The sequence below is a fragment of the Malaclemys terrapin genome, chromosome 15 (assembly GCF_027887155.1).
Source record: "Malaclemys terrapin pileata isolate rMalTer1 chromosome 15, rMalTer1.hap1, whole genome shotgun sequence".
Classification (NCBI taxonomy): Eukaryota; Metazoa; Chordata; order Testudines; family Emydidae; genus Malaclemys; species Malaclemys terrapin.
The window spans coordinates 21,100,292-21,121,224 of record NC_071519.1 but is presented as its reverse complement, the minus strand read 5'-3'; the positions used below and the strand labels follow the sequence as shown (position 1 = coordinate 21,121,224).

At 45.9% G+C, this 20,933-nt stretch overlaps 1 protein-coding gene across 4 annotated transcripts in view; it reads left to right on the top strand.

Annotated features, from left to right (window-relative positions):
• Window positions 1-20,501, top strand: part of ETS1 (ETS proto-oncogene 1, transcription factor) — a 121,739-nt gene extending 101,238 nt beyond the window's left edge. For all 4 annotated transcript variants that reach the window (XM_054005417.1, XM_054005416.1, XM_054005418.1 and 1 more), the window contains 2 exons: window positions 12,652-12,770; window positions 13,779-20,501. In XM_054005417.1, the coding sequence (XP_053861392.1) occupies window positions 12,652-12,770; window positions 13,779-13,994 (335 nt within the window). In that variant the 3' untranslated portion in view covers window positions 13,995-20,501. The remainder of the gene's footprint in view (window positions 1-12,651; window positions 12,771-13,778) is intronic.
• The last annotated feature ends 432 nt before the right edge of the window (window positions 20,502-20,933 follow it).

Genomic DNA, 20,933 nt, shown 5'->3' with positions numbered 1-20,933 from the left:
AGTCAGTAGGAGTTTTGCCTTGAGCTAGGTCTTGAGACCATGCCCTCTCCCTAGTTACAAGGGCTTGTGCTGTTTCTCTCCAGCTCTGAAGCTCATAATTTAGAGCCGGGCAAAGTTTTTCAGACAAATAGGTTATTCTCCAAAAAATACAGTTTCTGTTCGACCAAAACTATTTGTGAATTTGGCTGAAATTCGGTGAATATATTGGGCCAATATATATATATATATATTTTTAAAGTCAACAAATTTTGTTTTAGAGAGACAAGGTGGGTGAGGTAAAATCTTTAATTGGACCAGCTTCTGCTGATGAGAGAGAAGTTGGTCCTATAAAAAATGTTCCCTCACCCACCTTGTCTCTAATATCCTGTGACCGACACGGTACAACAACACTGCATACAGAATTTTGTTTTATTTTCTAAATGAGATGTTTTGCCTTTTTTGTTTTGACATTTGGAGCAGATATTTAGGTAGATTTATTTTAAATAACAGAAATAAGAAAGGTAAAAACCCATCCATTCATTTTAGATTAAAAAAAAAGCATTTAGTTTAACCCAATGTGAATTTTCTTTCAGATTTTTTTGGTTCACACACTGAACCAAAACAGTCAGTTATTCATTCAGCTCTATTCATAATCAGCTGTCAATAAGTAGGATGTATATAACACAGAGCATGTGCCTAACAGAAGGCCAAGTATCTCCCAAAGAGCTCTGGGTGCACCGTGCATTGGTGAAACTGATCTGCCCCAAACTAAATCCAGGCATTTCACTTCACTATTATGTGTGATGGACACTTGACAGAAAACCAGAGCACCAATCCCCGTAACGAGCTAGATCCTTTATTCCACACAGCAGTACCACCAGTCCAGAGCATCTCTTTGGACTCATGCCTCCAAGAAGTGCGATCTTAACTTATTCCCATATCAAAGCACTCTTGACTACAACCCAAATGCTGCCTGCTACACGTTAGTGTAAGAAACATGCATACTCTTATGGTAATCTCCCTTGCCATGTTTCAAATGCCATTTTGAATCGGGGGAAAAAATCCCTAAACACCAGACCCAAGGTTTTTCCAAAGTGACTGGTGATTTGGGATGCCTCCATTTTTCAGTGCCCAGACCTTAAGGGGGTTTGATTTTGGGGAAGTGCTGAGCACCTGTTGTCTGAAATCCAGGCTCTTTAAAAGCATCTCAAGTTTGGTCCCTGGAAATTGAGGCACTCAAAATCACCAGTCACTTTGAAAATCGCGGCTTTAGGACATTGGCCTTTGCTCAGTCTAGTGGAGTTGCTATCTTTAGAGCTCAGTTTAGTAAGGGCCTGGACCTGCCTCATTATTGTAGGACAACTGCTGCAGCAGATGAAGTTTGTGGATGTGTCAATCCAGAGGTGTGATTATAAAGATCTCCGATTCTCCGGGGCCTTGCATTTCCTCTCCTCATTTACACCCGGATAAAGGGAATTCAGTGTGGGTATAAAATGCAGCTGTGTGGATCTGGTTGCAGGATACAACCACTTTGCCCAAGAGCAAGTGACAACACAAACTCCAAAGCAGAGGAGAATTAAACCTCCAAAATTCTAATCTGGATTAAGATATTTCCAAAGTGCGGGGGTGTTTGGAGCTGAGGTTTTGGTTCAGGCCATCTCTATAATGGGCCTTTGCAACCTCTGGTTTTACTGCATGCTGTAGCTTTTAAATTAATAGAGACAGTGGTGAGCCCAGAAAAGTGCTGGTATTTCGCAGCTCCTCCCCTCCAGGAGATAATGCCCAGAGCTCACACTGGGAAGAGACAGGGCTTCCCTATTTAAAAATAATAATAAATAGCAGAAAAGGCAAAACAGGGCAAGTGGGGTGGTGGAGTGGGAGTCAGGACTTCTGAGTTCTAGTCTTAGCGTTGGGAGAGAAGTGGTTTCTAGTGACTGGCAGGAGACCTGGGAGCCAAGATGCCGGGATTCTGTTCCCAGTTCTGGTAAGGAAGTGGTCTCTAGCAGCTAGAGCTGGGGACTGGCAGTCAGGACTCCTGGGTTCTATTCCTTACTTGGCCACTGACTCACATAATGGCTTGAGCAGGTCTCAGTCTCCATGACTCAGGTCACCAATCTGTAAAATGGACACAACAATCTTTACCCAGGCAGCAAGGCTCCGTTGAGGTTTGCCGAGCGCTTTGAGCTCCTCTGAGCAAACACATTGGGCAAGCGCATGGTATTTTTGGCTGCGATCCCTGTTTTGTATGTAAGACATTGACAATATCGGTCGGCTTTTGTTCTCAAGAGCCTGCTTTGCCGATGGCACTGGGAGGTGCCCCTGTGCTTTATCACTAGAGAAGCAGCGTGCCGATGGTATCAGCCCTAGGAGGCGCACAGTTTGTAGAGAAGGTGCATTTTGGCGGAAGCCCAGCTTGCATTTGATGTGTTCATAACTCAGCTAGCGAGCAGAATTTCAAAGCCGCCTTATCTGCCCCCACATCTTGACCTAATTTAACAAGTTGCCATGGTTGCTCGGCGAGGTTGATGCAATTCTCTTATCTTTGGGGGAAGAATGTAACTGCGCAAGAGTTCATGAAAATTCAGTTTCTAACCTGTTTCCACACTCACAGGGACATGGCTAGGTCAGCTGAGACTGCTCTTCTTACCTCCTGGGGGGGCATTTTCAAAACTCTGTGCCCAAATGCCCACTCCAGGGTTGAGATTTTCAAAGCAGTCTAGGGGATTTAGACACAACTCTTCCATGACAGTAGGGCGAGTCGGGTCAAAGAGTGAGACCTGTTAGACTGTGGAATGGTCTCCCAAAGGGAAGCAGTAGAACCTCCATCCCTTGAGGCTTTTAAAACTGGACACACAAAGCACTGGAGAATATAGTGCAAAGAATAAACCTGCACTGGTCCAATGTAATGAGTTAGCTCTTAACTCTCTCTGATTTCTGTGACCTGTTTTTTCCATGATGCGTGCCGGGAATCTTTAGCCTGACCCACTTCAGCCGCTGATCTCTTAGCCAGGGGGACCATCTAGCACTTCACACCTCCTTCTGCCCATTGTGGTCACTTGCCTGCATCACTGTGGGCTGGTCTCCAGCAAATAAAATAGCACACAGAGCAGAAATGTGGGGTGTGTTCGCTTCACGAGGCCTAGCGCGTCAGCTTCTCTGCAAAGCCCTTGACATTTGGCTGTGGCTTTCCATAGAGTTATTATTTGTAGCGCAGTAGTGCCTGGAACCCAGTTGATTTCAGAGCCCTGTTTTGCTAGTCGCTGTACAGAGACTTGATCAAAGACAGCTCCTGCCCCAAAGAGCTTAGAGCCTAAATAAACAAGGCAGAACTATTACCCCCTCATTTCATGGATGGTGAAGCAATACCGAAAGATGAAGCAACTTACCCAAACGTATACAGCAGATCAGTGGTAGAATGAGGAACTGAACTGAGATCTCCTGTGTCTTAGGCCTCACGAATGAGTAAAAAGTTACAGGTGCTTTAGAGGGTAGCCTGGTGCCTAAGGTGTTTATAGCCCCAAATTAATAGTATACAGGGTCTTAATTAATAGCATGCATTAGTATGCAAGAGTATTATGCAATTATGCAAATTAGGCACTAGTATGCATGCTCTTAATTTCATTCTTAGTGACAGAAGTGTTGCCACTTCTTTACTGTGCTGCCAGGGAAGAAGACAGCCAACATGAGACTGCAGGGGACTATCTGGCTCCCATGAGACTTTAGCTCTGTGATACATGCAGAAGCATTTCCATTGAACAAATCACTCCTGCAAGTGTCCCCACCACTTTGCTCAGCTGAGATCCAGACCTGAGACCCCCCTTCCCCAACTGCCAAAGGTCTGACAGATGTCTCCAGAATATGCATCGGAAAACTCTTCTCTCCCCGCAAATCCCACTCCCTATTGCAAAGACCAGTGGCCCAGGTTGGACAAGCTGTTGTTTCTGAGCAAGGACTGCCTGTTCCATTTAAAAGTGAAAGAACACAGCTGCCGGTTTACAAGAAAGAAATGACAGCATCGAAGAAAGTGGGTCTCTTTAGGAGATCTGCATACTCCTTCTCTTCTTGCTGCCGCCCACGCTGCCGGCTGAAACTCACAGGCCTGACAGGTGCGATCTGAAGGGGTTGCGGGGGGGCGGAAGTGTGCTGTCTCCAGCCAACGTCAGAAAGCCTGTTAACTGCACTGTTCTCAGTTCCTCTCAAGTCACAGGAAGAGATGCTCAGGGAGCCACATGGAATGCGACCGCCTGGACATCTACATTCCGTGCAGTTGCTTGGGGAGAAAAGTCAGAGTCCATATGGCATTCTTGACTACTCCCTGCTGCTGGAGAAGGGTGAAGTCGACCATCCCTGTGAAGCTGGAGTGGAACAGTTATGAGAGTTCATAAGTGCATTCAGTTGCCTCTGGTGGACAGACAAAAAGTGGCTGTTCCTAGGGACAGGCGGCTGTGGGCGAGTGGTTGTTTCATTGCCTACCCTGTTTGGATTCCGGTTCAGTATGAACTTTACCTGCTGTTGAGGGATGATTTCAAGCGTAACTTTACATCCTAGTTTCCCCTACGACCTGCTTCTAGCTTCCACTGCAAATGGCTTTTCGAGGTCCGTTTCTCACCCTAAAGTGGAACCCGGCGGATGGGGCCCGGGCTTGGTTCAGTGGCCCATATGCCACCTGCCAGACATATGCAAATGACAGTAAAATCAGCCCCATGCAATGCTGCCCAACCATGACCGTAGCTCAGCTTTTAAAACAAAAGTGTGCAGCCCGAACCACCGAGCGGCATGACCTTTGCACTTCAGAGTTGACTCTTCAGTGATATAGTTTTACTAGTCACTCCTCAGAGCAGTTAATCAGACTATGGAATAGCAGGTTTTAGGTGCCATGAACACAGATAGTATATTGGACTCCCAGTGCCACCTTCATGACAGAGGCCTGAGACCCATCAGTACCCCCAGTCCATCCTCCACCTGCCATGTGGGCTGGCACTCCCTAGCTTGCATGCTCCACCGTGGATGCTTCCTGGATTCTTTTGAAACTAGGGATGATCCCAAACCAAAATGCTGGCTCTGATCAAACCCAACTTTGAGGCGAGGTGGAGCTGAACTTTGCCACTGAGATCCATCTCTGACGCTCCTCTAGGATGCTCCTAACAAAGCAAAATTTGGTGAGGGAGAGAGACGGGGAAGAACTGCCCATGGCTGATATGGGGGATGAAATGCAGAGGTACAACCTCACCACTGTCCAAACCTACCCACTGTCCAGGGCCAGCAAACAGGCCTCGGCCCCTCCTGATTACACTGGTCTCTGAAGCTCTGACATAGGAGGTCCAGGTCAAGGTCAGTGCGTGACAGAAGTGAAGGCTGCTTTGGAGATGTTGCTATGCCCACTTGTTTTGTTTGGTTGGAACCACAAACCACACAGCGAAAAGAATAGGTGCGCCGCTCTCGTTTTTTGTTTTGTTTCTTTCAAACAATGGTGTTGGGGGAGGGGGTGTGAAAATCAGCCAGAGAAGGAGCGGGGTGACATGTTTCAGATAGGGCCTCACCATGTAAAGTAATGGCCTGTCTGTGCTGGTGGCGGGAGGGAGGAAAAAAGCCTGGAGGGGGAGTTGCACTGATGTAGCCACACTAGTGCAAATAGTCTTTGTAGATTCATTGCATCAGTGCAAGAGAGGGCTTGAACCAAAGTGATTTACCACCGTGCATTGCCCTGGTGTAAACCCTATCTGGTACTCATGCAAGCACTAGGGAAGTGGTGCAAGTTTCCCTAGTCGAGTCCTGCCTGCCTGCCTGCCCCTCTGGGCTCAATCCCACTGTTAATAGGACCCCATTAGGACCCCTTCCTAAAGTCCTAATAAAAACCCAGTGTTGCCACAGATCTCTGTGTTTCTAGCAATGCCTCATAGTTATAACAGACTCTTTCATCTAAAAGGGCTTTGTAACCACATCAGACACTGCTGAAATGTGTCCACCTCTGGGGTGGGCTATGGCAGCTGTTTAACAGCTCACCAGCAACGGTGTAGGGCAGGAAGTGAAGCATACCACATTCATTTCACTCTGCAGGGGGCGTTTAGGCAGGCAGAATTCACTGACCATGGTAGAGTTTGGCTTAAAGGCTGGGGTTAACAAACTCTTTTGCAATAGGGCCCAGGGACATTTAGGCCTCATGTGTCTTGGGTTTGGGCTTTGCATCTCCTTGGAAAGCAAGCACTGTGAACAGTGCAGCACCCCATAGTACCATGCTGCAGCATTCCTTCCTTCAGCGCTGGTCCAGAAGAGTGGCACCTACTTTATCACCAGCATCTCTTCCTGCGTCCACCTGCATTTTCCCCTGTTGGAATGACTAGGCCCAGCAGTGCTTAACTGGCGAGACCCAATGAGATTGTAGGCCAAGGTGGTACAGCTACAAGTGGGAGGCTATAGGGGGAGAATCTGCTCAGGAGGTGACATTCTCCTCTGTGCAGCGAGACAGCTCAAATCCTGAGGGCCACAGAAGTTCCCTTCTAAGCCACCTCCTAGCAGCCCCATAGGAAGGCAGAAACAGAGGGACAACCTGGGAAAGTGACCTGGCTAGGACTCGTGCAGTGCATGCCCAGGAGCGTGTGTATAAAGAGGCTTTGCTCAGACAGGGTTCCCACTGTGGCAGCATTTCATAACCAGGCTTGAGGGATATTTTCCCCATGATGCTTGAGAATTCCTAATGCGTGATGCTCCCCAATGCTCTTCACTGTGAGGGAAGCGAGACAGGGCGGCCATTGTGAGTCACATTTAGCATGTGAGCCCCCTCTGACTGGCTCTATTCTTAGCACGCCCTCCCTCCCTCCCAAGGACAAAGGTCATCAGGCTGCACTCAAGGGACAGCCCCAGAATTCAGAGGCTTTGCCTTGGGGGTGGTGTGCGTGTGAGGTTGTCATCTTTCCAGGGCTCGTATGAAAATGAGTGGGTTCAGCGAACCCTCCTCCGGGCATGGCTGAAAGCTCCCGGATACGTTTGAAGCGACCCCATCACAAAAGACAGCTTGTGTTTGCACCCTCCCTGCTTGCATCTGTGTCCAAGGGCTGATATCTGTCTCGGGATATTCCGCCTGAGGTCAGCAGTGCATGGGACTTGTCTGGCCTTCCCGGGAAGGGATGCATCTTAGCTGGAGGTTCTGCCTTGCCCTGGGCCAGTGTCTCATCTGGGGCACAGCTCCACCAACTTAAACCAGCTGAGAATCTGAAACCACGGGTGGGGAGGACTGTAGGACTGGCAGAAGCAGAGGGATGCTGGGGAGCTCCTCTAGTTTCAGAGACTGCTTGTGTCACAGGGAAGGAAGTCTTTTCCAGTCAGGATTGAAGTTACTTCATTTTCTAATGATTCTTCTTAATAGTCCACTGGCAATTGGCTTTTAGAAACATCAATTGCCAGCTCCTCTCTTGGTGTAAATCATTGGAGCTGTGTCAATTTACCCCAGATCTGGGCCCCAGTGCCTTGGTTGGTAACTGCCCCCCTGCTCGGCTAGATGGATCCAGGATGTGGAAGAAGGATGAAGGCTGGAACAGAAGATGTGGGAGATGGGCAGCTAGAGGGATAAGGTGCTGAGTGCTTGGAGAGATGAAGGTGCTGATCTCAGAGAACAAACGTGTTCCTTAGCTACCTCCGCCACCCAGCACTTTGAAAATGTAACGCCGTGTCAGTGCTGCGTCTTATTGGGTAGGATTTTAAAAAATGCCTTGGGGAGTTAGGTACCCAGCTCCTGGGCTCCTAACTCCCTTGAGCACTTGAAAAATCTCCCCCATTACTAATGCCTGTTCCATGACTAGATGAGAGCCTCATTCTCCAATGTGCTCATCCCAGATCCTATCCTCACTATAACTCACATACAGCCCAATTTTCGCCATACGTCCTCAGTGCTCACAGCCCTCTGCCTTAACAATTGAATCTTCTCTAGGAAAGAGATGCAAATACTAAGAGAGGTGGTGCCCGATAAGGCAGTCCCCCGGAGCTGTGCTCTGTCGCACAGGCTCAGACATGCAGCGTATGTTAGTTCCTGCTGCCTCTTGCATCTGTTGACTCTGACATTTCAAACAAGGTGTCGCCCCAGCAGCAGCAGGGCTGTGATGCTTCTGTACGGCTCGGTGCGTGTGTGCATGAGCTGAAGTCTGCTTGCTAGCCGTGCAGTAAACACGTTTGTTTTCAGACTACTGATCCTCCAATGAGCAGCTAGGAATAGACCCCGTGGAGCCGGACTCCTAGTCCTCGGCACTAGCCATTGGACAGCATTCCCTCCTGCAAAGAAAAAACATCCTGCAGGATGCCGTGCCATGTGATTCCACACCGCTTACAGTGATAAATTGCTGGGCTTCCCTGCACCTCTGCATGCCAGCTGGAGTGCGAGGAGAACATGCTAACTGCACTGGGCTCCTTGGCCTAAGGTTAGAGAAATTTCTCTCTGGAAGCTTGGAAAACCTCGAAAGTGCTCGTTAAAGCTGGTGTGACCTGGTGATGTGCCAGGCCAGGGCAATCACTTGTCTCAATGAATGTTTAATTACAGCCCCTCCCATTAGTTGGAACATGCATCAAAGGTTAAGGGAAATCAACAGGATAGGGAGATACTGGTCTTCTTTTTACTCTGCATCCCAGTGTCAGCCTGCCCAGACATTAGTTAGAGCAGCTAAGGGGCTGCTCTAACTTACTTTACGGGAGCATTGGTGTAAAGGCATCTGCTCTGGCCTGCTCTTGCCTTGCCTCTTTCACACCCAGCATCTCCCCTTTGCCAGTGACAGTGGCAGGCCCAGAAGCTGGTTCAGTTGGTATATTTGACATTGGGACATCCCACTCCACAAGGGGAATTCTCTGTTGTCTATTTAGGGCTAGAATCTGCTGACATACTATGGCTGGGTAAATTCATCTTCTACCTATGCACCCCGCCGAGCTGTAATTCAGAATGTTAGCAAGGAGCGTGAGCGGCAAAGCTGAGATCTCCCAAATTTGGGGGCATCTGGATCAACCCATTATAATACAGGCAACTGCAAAGTCCCTGTCTGAGCTGCCCCAGTGTAGCGATCTGGGAAGTGTGGTTGCAGCTCAATCCCTACCAAATATAGACAGTGAGTAACAAAATGCTCTGAGCCGATATCTGGCAAAGCCGCACCGTGGACAGTTTGCTCACATATTTCCCTGCAGAATGTAGTCTCTCTCTCTTGTTCATATCTGGGGTAAAATAGATACTCTGAACCCGATTTGGTTTGCATATCAATGCACTGATAACCAAGAGTCTCAGAAAAAACAACGAGGAGTCCTTGTGGCACCTTAGAGACTGACACATTTATTCGGGCATAAGCTTTCGTGGGCAGCCCACTTCATCAGATGCATGGAGTGAAAAAGACAGGAGCAGGTATTAGCTAGCGGTTAGTCAGGACTCTATCAGGGGACATCTACGCTGCAAACAAACTAACAAAAAATCCCCACAGCAGCAGTTCTCTGAGCCCAGGCTTGGGTTCACAAGGTTCACGCTAAGGTGCTCAGAATAGCAGTGTAGACGTTCCTATTCAGGTTGGAGCTTGAGTTCTGTCAATTGCTATGTGGGGTGGGTCTCAGCTCCTGAGCTTCAGCCAGAGGTGCCGGAGCGTGAGTCAGAGTCTGTAGACCTGGGCTCTGAGACTGGCTGCATGGTAGTTTTTTGCAGCGTACCTACCCTGTGTTCCTATGGCCCCATGTGGTCTCACACCTTAGTAAATCAGGAGTAGCTCCACTGAAGTCACTGGGGTTTCACCAAGATGGGACTGCAGTGAGATCAGCACTCTAGAGCCAGAAAAGAGACACTAGGTCCCATTTAGTCTGTCCCTTCACCAGGCAGGAGGGTTCCCTCTCTACTAGCGGTTTGTCTAGTTCCCAATAGTTTTAAATGTCCCCATCACTGGCAATTTTTAAATCAAAATTTGGATGTTCCTTCTAAAAGATCTGCATTTGTTCCAGCAGGAATTCTTTGGGGGCAGTTCTCTGGCCTGTGTTATACAGGAGGTCAGACTAGATGATCACAATGGTCCCTTCTGGCCTTGGAATCTCTGACTCCAAAAGCAATAGGACATCATCCATCACATCCCTTGGCAGATTGTTCCACATCCTCTGATTCCCACCAGCAGGAATTTTATCCTGACGTGCAGTGTGATTTGTCATCAAGTCACTTCATCCCAATGTTTCATTAGCCACCCCTTCTGCCAGCTCAGGCTTATACCCATTGCCATTATCAGTCTGTTCTCCTTTCCCTCACATCAGCTGTTGCCTAACCCAGCTTTATATATTTAATTCTTTTCTTGTAAGTCATTCCCTGGATCATTTTCGTTTGCCCTTTTCTGAACTCCTCTTAGATGTGTCACTATCTTGCTGGAAGTACGTTGCCCAAAGCTGAACACCGTGTTCTAGGTGTGGCCCCACATGAAAGGTGCTAATCAGACAGGTTTTGGCTTGAGGGCATCCATTTTGGCTTTGGCTGGGACATGAGTGAAAAGAAGAGATCAGTATTTACGAGTCAATCAGCATATGACTGATCGAGTGAAAGCCTTACTGGAAAGTGTGTAAAGTCACAATCTCTCAGGGCAATGTGCTATGTACCTTGCGTAAGCCTGCTTAAGCACGTAGGCAGGAGCGGCGCCAGGGTTTTTGGCACCCTAGGCGGGGGTCCTTCGTCGTTGGCAATTCTGCGGCGGTGGGGGTGTCCTTCCGCGGTCCAGGTCTTCGGGGCACTTCGGTGGCGGGTCCTGGAGCGAGTGAAAGACCCGCCGCAGAATTGCCGCCGAAGATTCGGAGCGTGGAAGGAACCCCCCCGCCGCCGAGGGCGGCAAAATGCTGCCCCCCCCAAATCCTGGCGTCCTACGCCGAAGTGCCATCCCTGCACGTAGGAATCAGATACCCTGAGGCATGGTAAGATACAATGGAGATAGACAGGGAGTACAGTGCCTTTAAATTAATTGTCCAGCCTCAGCCAAGTACAGCTGAGGCCCCCTAGAGAAAATCAGTTCTGGGGGCAAGGAGAATTTGGCATCCCTGGGCATTTGATTGCTGTAGAGAAACAACTTGTTTGTTTTCAGCTGATCAGATGAAGGGTGTTCTCCTCCCGGAATCGTTATTCCTGACACAGACGGAAAAAGTTAGTCAGCAAGAGACGGTTCGGATTTAAAACCACCAACTTGCACACTGCAGACAAGTGGACACCACACAGTGCCAGCTGGGACTAAAAGCACAGGAAAGTTCACAAGATGATCACTGGGAGGGTTTTGACAGCAGATGAATGCGTGCATTGCCGTTTCTTGACAAATAGCCGATGGCCGAAATTAGCACCCATATGGTACTTGCAATGGAGCTGCAAAACAAATAGCTTTTTATGACTCAAATGTATATAACAAGGGAGGCTTCACCCACAGACCCTTCACCTCCGTATCCATGATGATACATCATGAGAACAATCACCCGGGGAACTTGCTTCTGGCCAGCTAGGAGTTGGTTGGACATTGCAAGCTCTCCTCTTCTGCTGACTCCAAGCTGCACAGTGTGCAAAGGGATTCAGGCCCAGCTGATTTCAGGATGTCATGGCCAGGAGGGATTCTATTTGCAATGTTCTAGGACGCTGCTGGAAAATATACAAGCACCTTTAGTACAGAAGACCCTCGTGTCAGCCTGCACACTCCAATCTTGCAGAGGCTCTAGTTCTAAGTCTTGGAATTATTCAAGAGGCTAACCTGTGAGACCACCTTCTGCCTACCCTCCATTCTGTTACGTTATTACAGCGCTCATCAGAAATGCCTTCCTGCTTCCCAGGTGCCCACCTGCCCAGCCAACCCTATTCCTTACAGCAATAGCTGTTCCGGCTGCACTGAGTTGCCTCTTGTTCTCTGCGAGTTTATGTAGGTGGTTCCTGCAGCAACATGTCCTGGAGAGAGGCCAAATAATTTTCATACCTATGTCCCCTTTATCACATCTCAGTGCACAGCCATGAAGCAGAATGCGAAGGTCAGAAGGCGGCGTGTGATAGTGTAGGAGTTCGAGCAGTGGCTGGGAGCTTTTTGGCATGTAAGCGAAGACAGCTCTTCGGTGGCAGAAAAATGATTCCTCCCTATTTAATGCCAAGAAATAATCCTCTTTACGTAACTTAGACTGAGGTGAAACATTCCAGTGGTTGAACATTCCACTCGGACTGCAGTAGGAAACAGCTTTACCTGTACAAGTTAACTCTCAAACTGCCAGTTCAGCTCAGATCTTCACTTGGACTGCTACTGTAGGCCCCTGAGATGTCAGTTTTTGTATACAGTGAACACCACCTATTAATATTAATAATAACTGATATTAAGGTTGCACTCAAAGATCCCATCCCGGATCACGCTCCCAATGTGCTAAGCACAATGTATAAACACAGAGGAAATCATAGGCCTCGCCTCAAGGAATCCAAAGTCTAAGAAGGCCTCAAGTGCATCCACGGAGTTTAGAAAGGGAGTTGAAGGCATCCGAGTCAGGGGTGGAGCATATAACTGAACCAGAGTCATAGGTCCCAGTGCTCTCTGTCCTAACAAACAGCCAACACATTTTGTATCCATCTGCTTGCGTGCCTCTTCCCATGGAGGAGGATGGATGGAAAGAAATCGGCATCGGTTTCATTCCTGGCTCACCTGGTTTTAACAACTTGTGGCTTCTTTGCATTCCTAGGCAGTGGACCCATCCAGCTGTGGCAGTTCCTGCTGGAGCTGCTCACCGACAAGTCCTGCCAATCCTTCATCAGCTGGACAGGCGATGGCTGGGAATTCAAGCTCTCGGACCCAGACGAGGTATGGCCCATTATAACTGATCAGAAACCATTGAAAATGCTTAGGAGAATAACCTAAGTCCTCTCTCTTCATGGCTGAGATGCTACAAGTCCTGTCAGTATGATCCTGTGTGTGTGTGTGTGTAGGGGGGTGGGGGGTGGAACAAGGTAGTAGGGTGTTGCTCCCTCAATGTTTTCTGGAAAAATCAATGGTTTAGAGTGCCCATGAAAGTTTGATTATTAATGAGCAATTATGAATTGTATTGCAGTGGCATCTAGAAGCGAGGTGAAATATTTCATACCAAAGTTGGGTTTTTTTGGTGAAAAATGAAAATTCAGCAACAGCAAAAGGCATCGCACTTTGTGTCATTTTTGCCCAATCGTTTCTGTCGGGAGGAAAGATAATTCTGAGGCGAATAAAGCGTTTCCATTTTTCAGTTCAAAATTTCCTTTAATTGTATTTAAAAAAACAGTCAAAAATGGTTGAAATTGAAACAAAATATTGCAACGTTGTAAAAGAAAAAAAAAGTTTAGTTGGAGCCAAAACAATTTTTCTTGATTTGCCAAAAATGTTGAAAAAAATTGTTTTCAGTTTTACCCGACACTATTTCCCCTTGATGTTATTTGCATAGCTCTAGAGGCCACCAGCCGTGGACCAGGCCCCAAGCATGCTAGGCGCTGTACGCACAAAAAGACAGTCAGTCACTGCCCCAAAGAGCTTAAAATTATCCCCTTCCCCATCTCCTGTCTTCATCTGATTCCACTTTATGATCCCCCAGCAGAGTCCCTGGGTGCTGTTTCACCAGCCCAGGAGGGATTCAATCTGCTGGCCCTCTGCAAACCCTGACACTCAACTGCTCCCTGAGTCCATTTTTCATGATGAGGGGGAGAAAAAGCTTATCACCATTAGCTCTCCCAGCGGCAGGAGCTCCCAGCCCTTTATCACCCAGCCAAGCCAGGAGGAAGAGACTTATTTTAATATCTACACTTAATCTATGAGCCCTTCTTCACCTTTGTTTTCCTCTTCCAGGTTGCCAGGCGATGGGGCAAGAGGAAAAACAAGCCCAAGATGAACTACGAGAAGCTGAGCCGTGGGCTTCGCTACTACTATGACAAGAACATCATCCACAAGACGGCCGGCAAGCGTTATGTGTACCGTTTCGTCTGCGACCTGCAGAGCCTTCTGGGCTACACGCCCGAGGAACTCCATGCCATGCTGGACGTCAAACCCGATGCCGATGAGTGAATCGGACCAGCCAGACTGTGTGGAAGGTTGTGTCGTGTCGGTCTGGAGATTCAACAAGACCTTAAAAAAAAAATTTTTTTTTGCAGTTAAATATCTATCTATATTTTTTCAAGAGCAACTCAAATTTGACATTTTTGATGGGGAGAGGAGGGTGGGCAAAGTCAAGCTTTTGGCTGAATCTGACAATGTTTGGTTGTGAGAAGAAAGATGGAACTTTTTATCTGAAAGTTCTATGAGAGGTTTTTGAGGGTGAATTTCTTAGTTTTAAGGAAGCCAGAAAAATATAGCTCACTTAAAAAAAAATTAAAATAAACCCTTCCCATCTCATACCATCTGGAAACATTATTAATGAAAAGATCCCCTTGATTACTGTGTTACCAGCGCAACAAACTGACAATTCAGGAAGTGACAAGACTCCTAAGGATTATGCGATTGGTTCTTTTATTGATGGGAGGGGCAAAGGGAAGGTGGAACTTCCTGTTTTGTGGGAGGGGATGACATAGGAAAAAACAAGAACAGTTCTTGTTCCTTTGCTTTTCTGTCGGTTATTTTTCTGTTACACAAAAGACAGATTTTTTTTTTAGGAGGGACCAAGATTTTTTTAATTATTATTTGTTAAAATTTTATTTTATTAAATTTTGTGCCAGTATTTTTTTTTAAATAGTCTTAAGCTCCAAGATGGTCTCAGTCTTGCAATATTGTGTGTGTATGTATGTTTCTGTTATGCCAGCAGAGAGTTTTATCACAGTGAAGAAAAAATAATTGTTTATGTAGACCCCACTGGAGAAGTGTAGCGCTCTGACTTATGATCTCTGAATCTTATGTGAAGGAAAATGAGTGCCAAATCAGCCACCAAAAATGCTGGGAGGATGCTTTGCATTTGCATTGAGTCCCGTGCACTTTGCTCTATTGTTTATTGCTAAAGCTGGATGAAATGTCTCAAAAGGAAATTTTGTTGTTGTTGTTGTTGTTAAAAAACATCTTTTTGGGACAGCCATATTTTCAAAACCATGGTTTTTGTTTTAAATTTCTGATGTATCGAAAATGTTGCTGACATTTTCATATATCATTTTCAAAATCAGAAAGTGTTTTGTTTTTTTTTTTAAAGGAATGTTTTTAACACTTTGAAGTAACTGCTAATTTGTTTTGTTTAATATCCCACCCAGTGACTAAGCTGAGCAAAGAAGTTCAGTTTTGACATTTTCCTATTTTGAACGCAGTCAGTGCTGAAGGGAAAATGGAAAAATGTGTTAGGGAAAAAAAATCATGAAAAGTTTTGAACGATGAAAAGTGAGACAAGGATGATTTGGAAACTTTTGATGGTTTTTCCCTCCACTTTTGACCAGTGCTGCCTGCAGTGCTGTACGGTCAGCCATTCTAGGCACATCCAAAATGGAAACTCAGACTCAAATGGGAGCAATCCCTCAAGATGCCGAGCACGCAAGCCCAGTCCAGTGAAACTTGCATGCACATGCTTAAACTCACGAATAGCCCCATTGAAGTGAGTGGACTATTTGTTTTTTTGATGTTAAGCATGTGCTTAACTGCTTTGCTGGATCAGGCTTTGAGCCTGGAGTGTGTGGATACAGCTTAGACACGGAGGATATATTTACACAACAAACTCCTCCCCGCAGCAGCAATTCTCAGAGCCGACTGGGGCTCACACCGCGGGGTTAAAAATATCAGTGTGGATCTTCGGGCTCGGGCTGAAGCCTGGGCTCCATGACCCTCCCGTCTTGCCAAATTTCAGATCCCAGGCTCCAGCCCGAGCCTGAACGTCTACACTGTTGTTTTTAGCCCCACAGCGTGAACCCCAGGAGCCTGAATCAGCTGGCCTGGGCTCTGAGACTCGCTGCCATGGGTCTTTTTTTTTGCTGCATAGCCATCCCTTAGGGCCTGATCCTCCTCTCCCTTGCCCTTTGTAACTCCATTGACTTCAGAGGAGTCACTCCTGATGTACTCCTGGTGTACATCAGGAGTGGGATTGATCCCACTGAAGCTAGTGGCCAACTCCTCATTAGCTTTAATTCTGGATCAGTCCCAAAGTGAAGGGGGGAGAATCAGGCCCTGAGTTTTAAATGTTTAGACCAGATTCTGAAACCAGATCCACACGGGTAAATCCCTGCCAGTCTGACTGTAGGATTTGGGCTTTCGACTTTTTTTTTTTTTTTTGTGGTAAAGACAGTATTAAATATTTGAACTGGATATATTTTCTTTAACGGCTGAACTAATTTCCGAAGCTCTGTGGTGAATCAATACAGAGAGTGGGAGGGTGGAGAGACTTTGTAGATCAATGCAGGGGAAACAGAACAATGGGAGATCATGTATCAGGTCTGCAGAACTGGGCTCTGAATAAAAGTTGCTAAAAACACTCTTGTATTTAGTCTGAACATCCAGTTTGCTTCCTGTTTTCCCATCTCTGTGAAGTCAGAGCGCTGGGGTATAGGAGGGCAGGGTCAAACAGGAAGCCATGGGATGCTGTCAGTTGAGTTCTATGGAAAGATGATGCCCTGACACAAAGGTGCTGAGCTCCCATTGGACTCTACAAGAATGGCATGTGTTCAGGCCCTGTGAATATCAGGGCGTTCGTTTTTAAGCAAGCTTTATTTGATTGAAATTCAGTCAGGCCCGGCGTGTCAGAGAACTTAGCCTGGCTTAGCAGGCTGGTAGGTGTAAAGCTGAACACATGGAAAAATGTAGCAAGCTGATTAGGGGGGCGTTTAAACCAAGAATGTCGAAGGCAGATGGTGGCTATGGGGCCAAGGAAGTCCAGGTGTCAGAGTATATGTCTGGGGCTAAGACCTGATCCCGCCCGACATACAAAGAGGACTGGTGCAGATGAAGGAAAGCGTGATGGAAGGAAGGCGAAAGGAGCATGCACTGAATGAAGAAAGGACAGTCTGCCTTCTGAAAGAGCAGTTCTCATCTAGCATCCGGAGCATTCAGTGCCTTTAACCCTCAGCAAAGGGGGACTGGCAGCTGTGGCAGGTGAGAGATTGCAGAAGTGAGAAAGGAGGGCTGATGCAAAAGGGGATTGGAGTTCAGCTCAAGCTGGAGGAAGCAAAGGAAGATACTGATGTTGTGCTGCCGTAGGCCAGGTGCTCCTCCTCCCTGCTAGAAACTAGATGCAAAGAGAGAATATGTGAAGTCAAACGCCCGTCCAGAAGGTGACTGATTCATAGCTGTGTACGGCGGGCTGCGCTGTAGTGGGAAGGCTGAGTGAGGCTGCTCCCTGCACTTTGAGTAGGCTGAAGGCATCTTGATGGAGCTTTTGAGTGATAAAGGTGGTAGTAGCTGAGTGCAGAGGGTTAGTTTGGGCTTCTGAGAAGATATATAAGGAGGAAGATTTCAGGCTCTGTTTTCCAGGGAGGCAGAGAACCACTTGAACCAGAGGTGATTCCAGCGAAATACACTTGTCCCAAATAAAACCAGCATAGTAGCCTGTGACTCTTTAAATTCTCAACTGGTAACACAATTCTCCTAGGCTTTTAGGGTCTTATAAGTTCCATAGAACCACAGAAAGTGCCCTTAGGTTAATATGTTACAGTGTCCGTTCTGGGCAGTTTGTAGCCAGACCTTAAATCATCACCTTTAATTTACAGGATTACTCTTGTAAAGGGTGTTAGTGACCGGGGCAGATGTCCCACCACTCTTTCTGCCTTCTAACCCACCCAGCAAGGGTCTGTCCCCTGGGGTTGGTCACAGTGCAGGGTCCCCCAGTTCAGTTCAAGCAGAAAGTCAGTCAGTAATCATAGAATATCAGGGTTGGAAGGGACCTCAGGAGGTCATCTAGTCCAACCCCCTGCTCAAAGCAGGACCAATCCCCAACTATTTTTTTTGCCCCAGATCCCTAAGTGGCCCCCTCAAGGATTGAACTCACAACCCTAGCAGGCCAATGCTCAAACCACTGAGCTATCCCTACCCCCCTACTTTACTATGAATGGTTGGGACTTGGGTTTGTGTGCTGACCCCCAATATTTCTGCCAGACCTGATCAAGTCATTCATTCCACGAGGGTTAATTGTGGGCAGATTTTCTGTATTAAGCTGTTTCTACCCAAGACAATCTGTTTCCATAACGTACAGGGATATGTTCTCAAACTGATCTAGGAGGGCTACAAAATGAATGGCGCCATCTTTGCCAACATGTTCCTACCAATGCTTTGCCAAGTTTACTCACCACCCTTTGCCATCCAGATTGCAATCTGCATGTAAATGCCACAAGCGTCAGACAGAATAGTCTTGGTGACATGTACTGACTTGACCCACAATTTGCTTCCCCTCCCTCCCCCCTTCTAGGCTAGAGACTGTCACAGAAAGCACAGTGTGCTGTTTATACACTGGAAAATTGCAGATTTTTTTTTAAATGCATGTTGACTATTGAACAGGGATGTGTGACCCAGATGAGATAAAGTTAAGGCCAAATATGTACCTGCACCTAAACCTCCAACTGCATCTTTTATGAGGTGTGAAAAAGTTTGGTTAACCTACATACACGCAATATCTATAGAATGTGTGTGAAAGAGAGCGTGCACTGGGGTTGCAATTCACCTCTGTGCAAAGATCCAGCACGAGTCTTATTTTGATGGGTTAACTGGTGTCTAGTGCTGGCCCCTCTGGACTGGGGTGAATTGCACCCTGGGCAAATATTTAAACCAGATTTAATTCAATGAATTTCTCTTTTGTTCTGGAATTTCTCAAATCTGTTAATTGATTCCAAATATTTTTATGACTAATTCTTGATCTTGTAGTTCACTGCAAGTACTTAATAGCCAACATATTGTGCTTCAGCACCCAAGTCACATGATATGGGCCCATTTTTCCAACTGGATGAGGCTAATTCTATGCATGTCATTCTTACATGCCTAGAAATGTAGGGCTGGAAGGGACCTCTAGAGATCATTTAGTCCATCCCCTCCATGCTGAGGCAGGATTCTTTGTATCGTTGAATACTTGTGGTCAGGAATTCAAAGTTTGCTTGTTGGGAATATTCTGCGACATTGGTTTAAAAGTGGCTTTCTTCCAGTAAAATTATGTCCTGGAAAGAAAAGGGACCTCAGTCAAAGGGAATTCATTTAAAAAATTTGAACAGATATTTACAGACATTTTTTCATTACAGCATTTGCCCATCTCTCGCTGTTTATGTGTAGATGATTATAATACACAAAAGATGATACACAGTCACCTATACATTTGTGTGTATTAGAATCACATACACACACGTGTACGTGTGTGCATCAGTTTTTTACACTCGATTACACTTCCCGGTTCTGCCCAGAAGAGTATTATCATTCTGTGAGAGTCCACTCTTGAGGTATATCTGAACAGGACACGAACCAAGTTATACATAGTTTTGAGAAAAGAAGACTGAGGGGGGACCTGATAGTCTTCAAATATACTAAGGGCTTTTATAAAGAAGATGGTGATCAATTGTTCTCCATGTCCAGTGAAGGAAGGACAAGAAGTAATGGGTTTAATCTGAAGCAAGGGAGATTTGGATTAGATATTAGAAGTATCTTTCTAATTGTAAGGATAGATAAGCTCTGGACCAGGCTTCCAGGGGAGGTTGTGGGATCCCCATCACTGGAGATTTTCAAGAACAGGTTAAACACACACCTGCCAGGGATGGTCTAGGTTTATTTAGTCCTGCCTCAGCACAGGATGTTGGCCTAGATGACCTCTTGAGGTCTCTTCCAGATGTACATTTCTAAGATGATTCATCATTGGCCTGAAATGTAACCTTCTCTCAGGAGATTTCCAGCTCAAAGTCAAGATAAAAAAAAAAAAAAGAATGGTTCCAATATGCATCTGAAATTTAGGACACATCCAAATCCCTGCACTTTTTGAGCATCGCTGTTTGGGAGGTGACCTTGATGGGGTTATTAGAGCTTGTTGAGTTTCTTTTCATTCTAAACACTGCAAATGTGCTTTCCTTGGCATGCGTCTCTCTGATGGGGTCTATAGAACATCAGTCGAGCTATTGTCTACATTCCAAAGAATTTTAAATACATGATAAATATATGTATACATGTGTGTTATAATGGAATATCCCCAGGAATTAACTGCCTCAGTAAAAGAACATGTCTTTTTTTTTGTTTTGTTTTTACACATGGGATTTTTTTAAAGCTGATAAACATAGAGAAAAAAAGAGATTGTTATATTGTGCTGTTCAACTATTTTCCAACTTGTATTTTCATATAATTTATATTTTTTAAAAGTGAAAAAAATTTAAAAGCAAGATTAAAAAAAAACCAGAGGAAAAAGCAGGTGCTTTTTTTTTAAAAAATACCAGAACTGAGGTAGCTTAGAGATGTAGCGGTGTGTGTGTGTCTGTGTGTGTGTGTTTAAAAAAAAAAAAATCTCCCCTCTGAAATGGATTCTTAAGGGAGGGATTGGTTTTGTTTTAATTGCTGATGCTGGCACATCATTTTGATGGAGAATTTTTTATATACTGTAGCCTTATTTCATATTGTATTTTAAACCATGTGAAATAAAAAAAAATCATAAAGGTTTGGTGTCAGCATGATTATTTCTCCCCTGTCCTGCTGAAGAGAGTTAGATTGTGTCTTTCGTGGTATTGCCAGCGTTCAAAAAACCTGATTCAGACACCAAAAAAACGTGAGATTGTCATAAAAATAAGGAGATTGTACAAGCAATAAATGGGGGGTTCTTTTTATTTCCTTCTGGTTTCTGAGCCTTTGGCAGTCACATTTTTGAGTTGCAAGGGCATGAAACTTATTTTTCTTTCATTAAATGAAAGTTGAAATTTTCATGTAATCACAGGATTCCAGGAGCTGTGGCTTTAAGAAAAGCATCAAATTCTATGTCACACAATACTGATGTTAGGCTGAGTCCTCAGTAAAGAGGTGGCCTGTAAGGTGCACAACTGCTAGAATAGTCCTAAGAGATGTTGTGACTTAGAGACCCCTCAAAGGCACAAC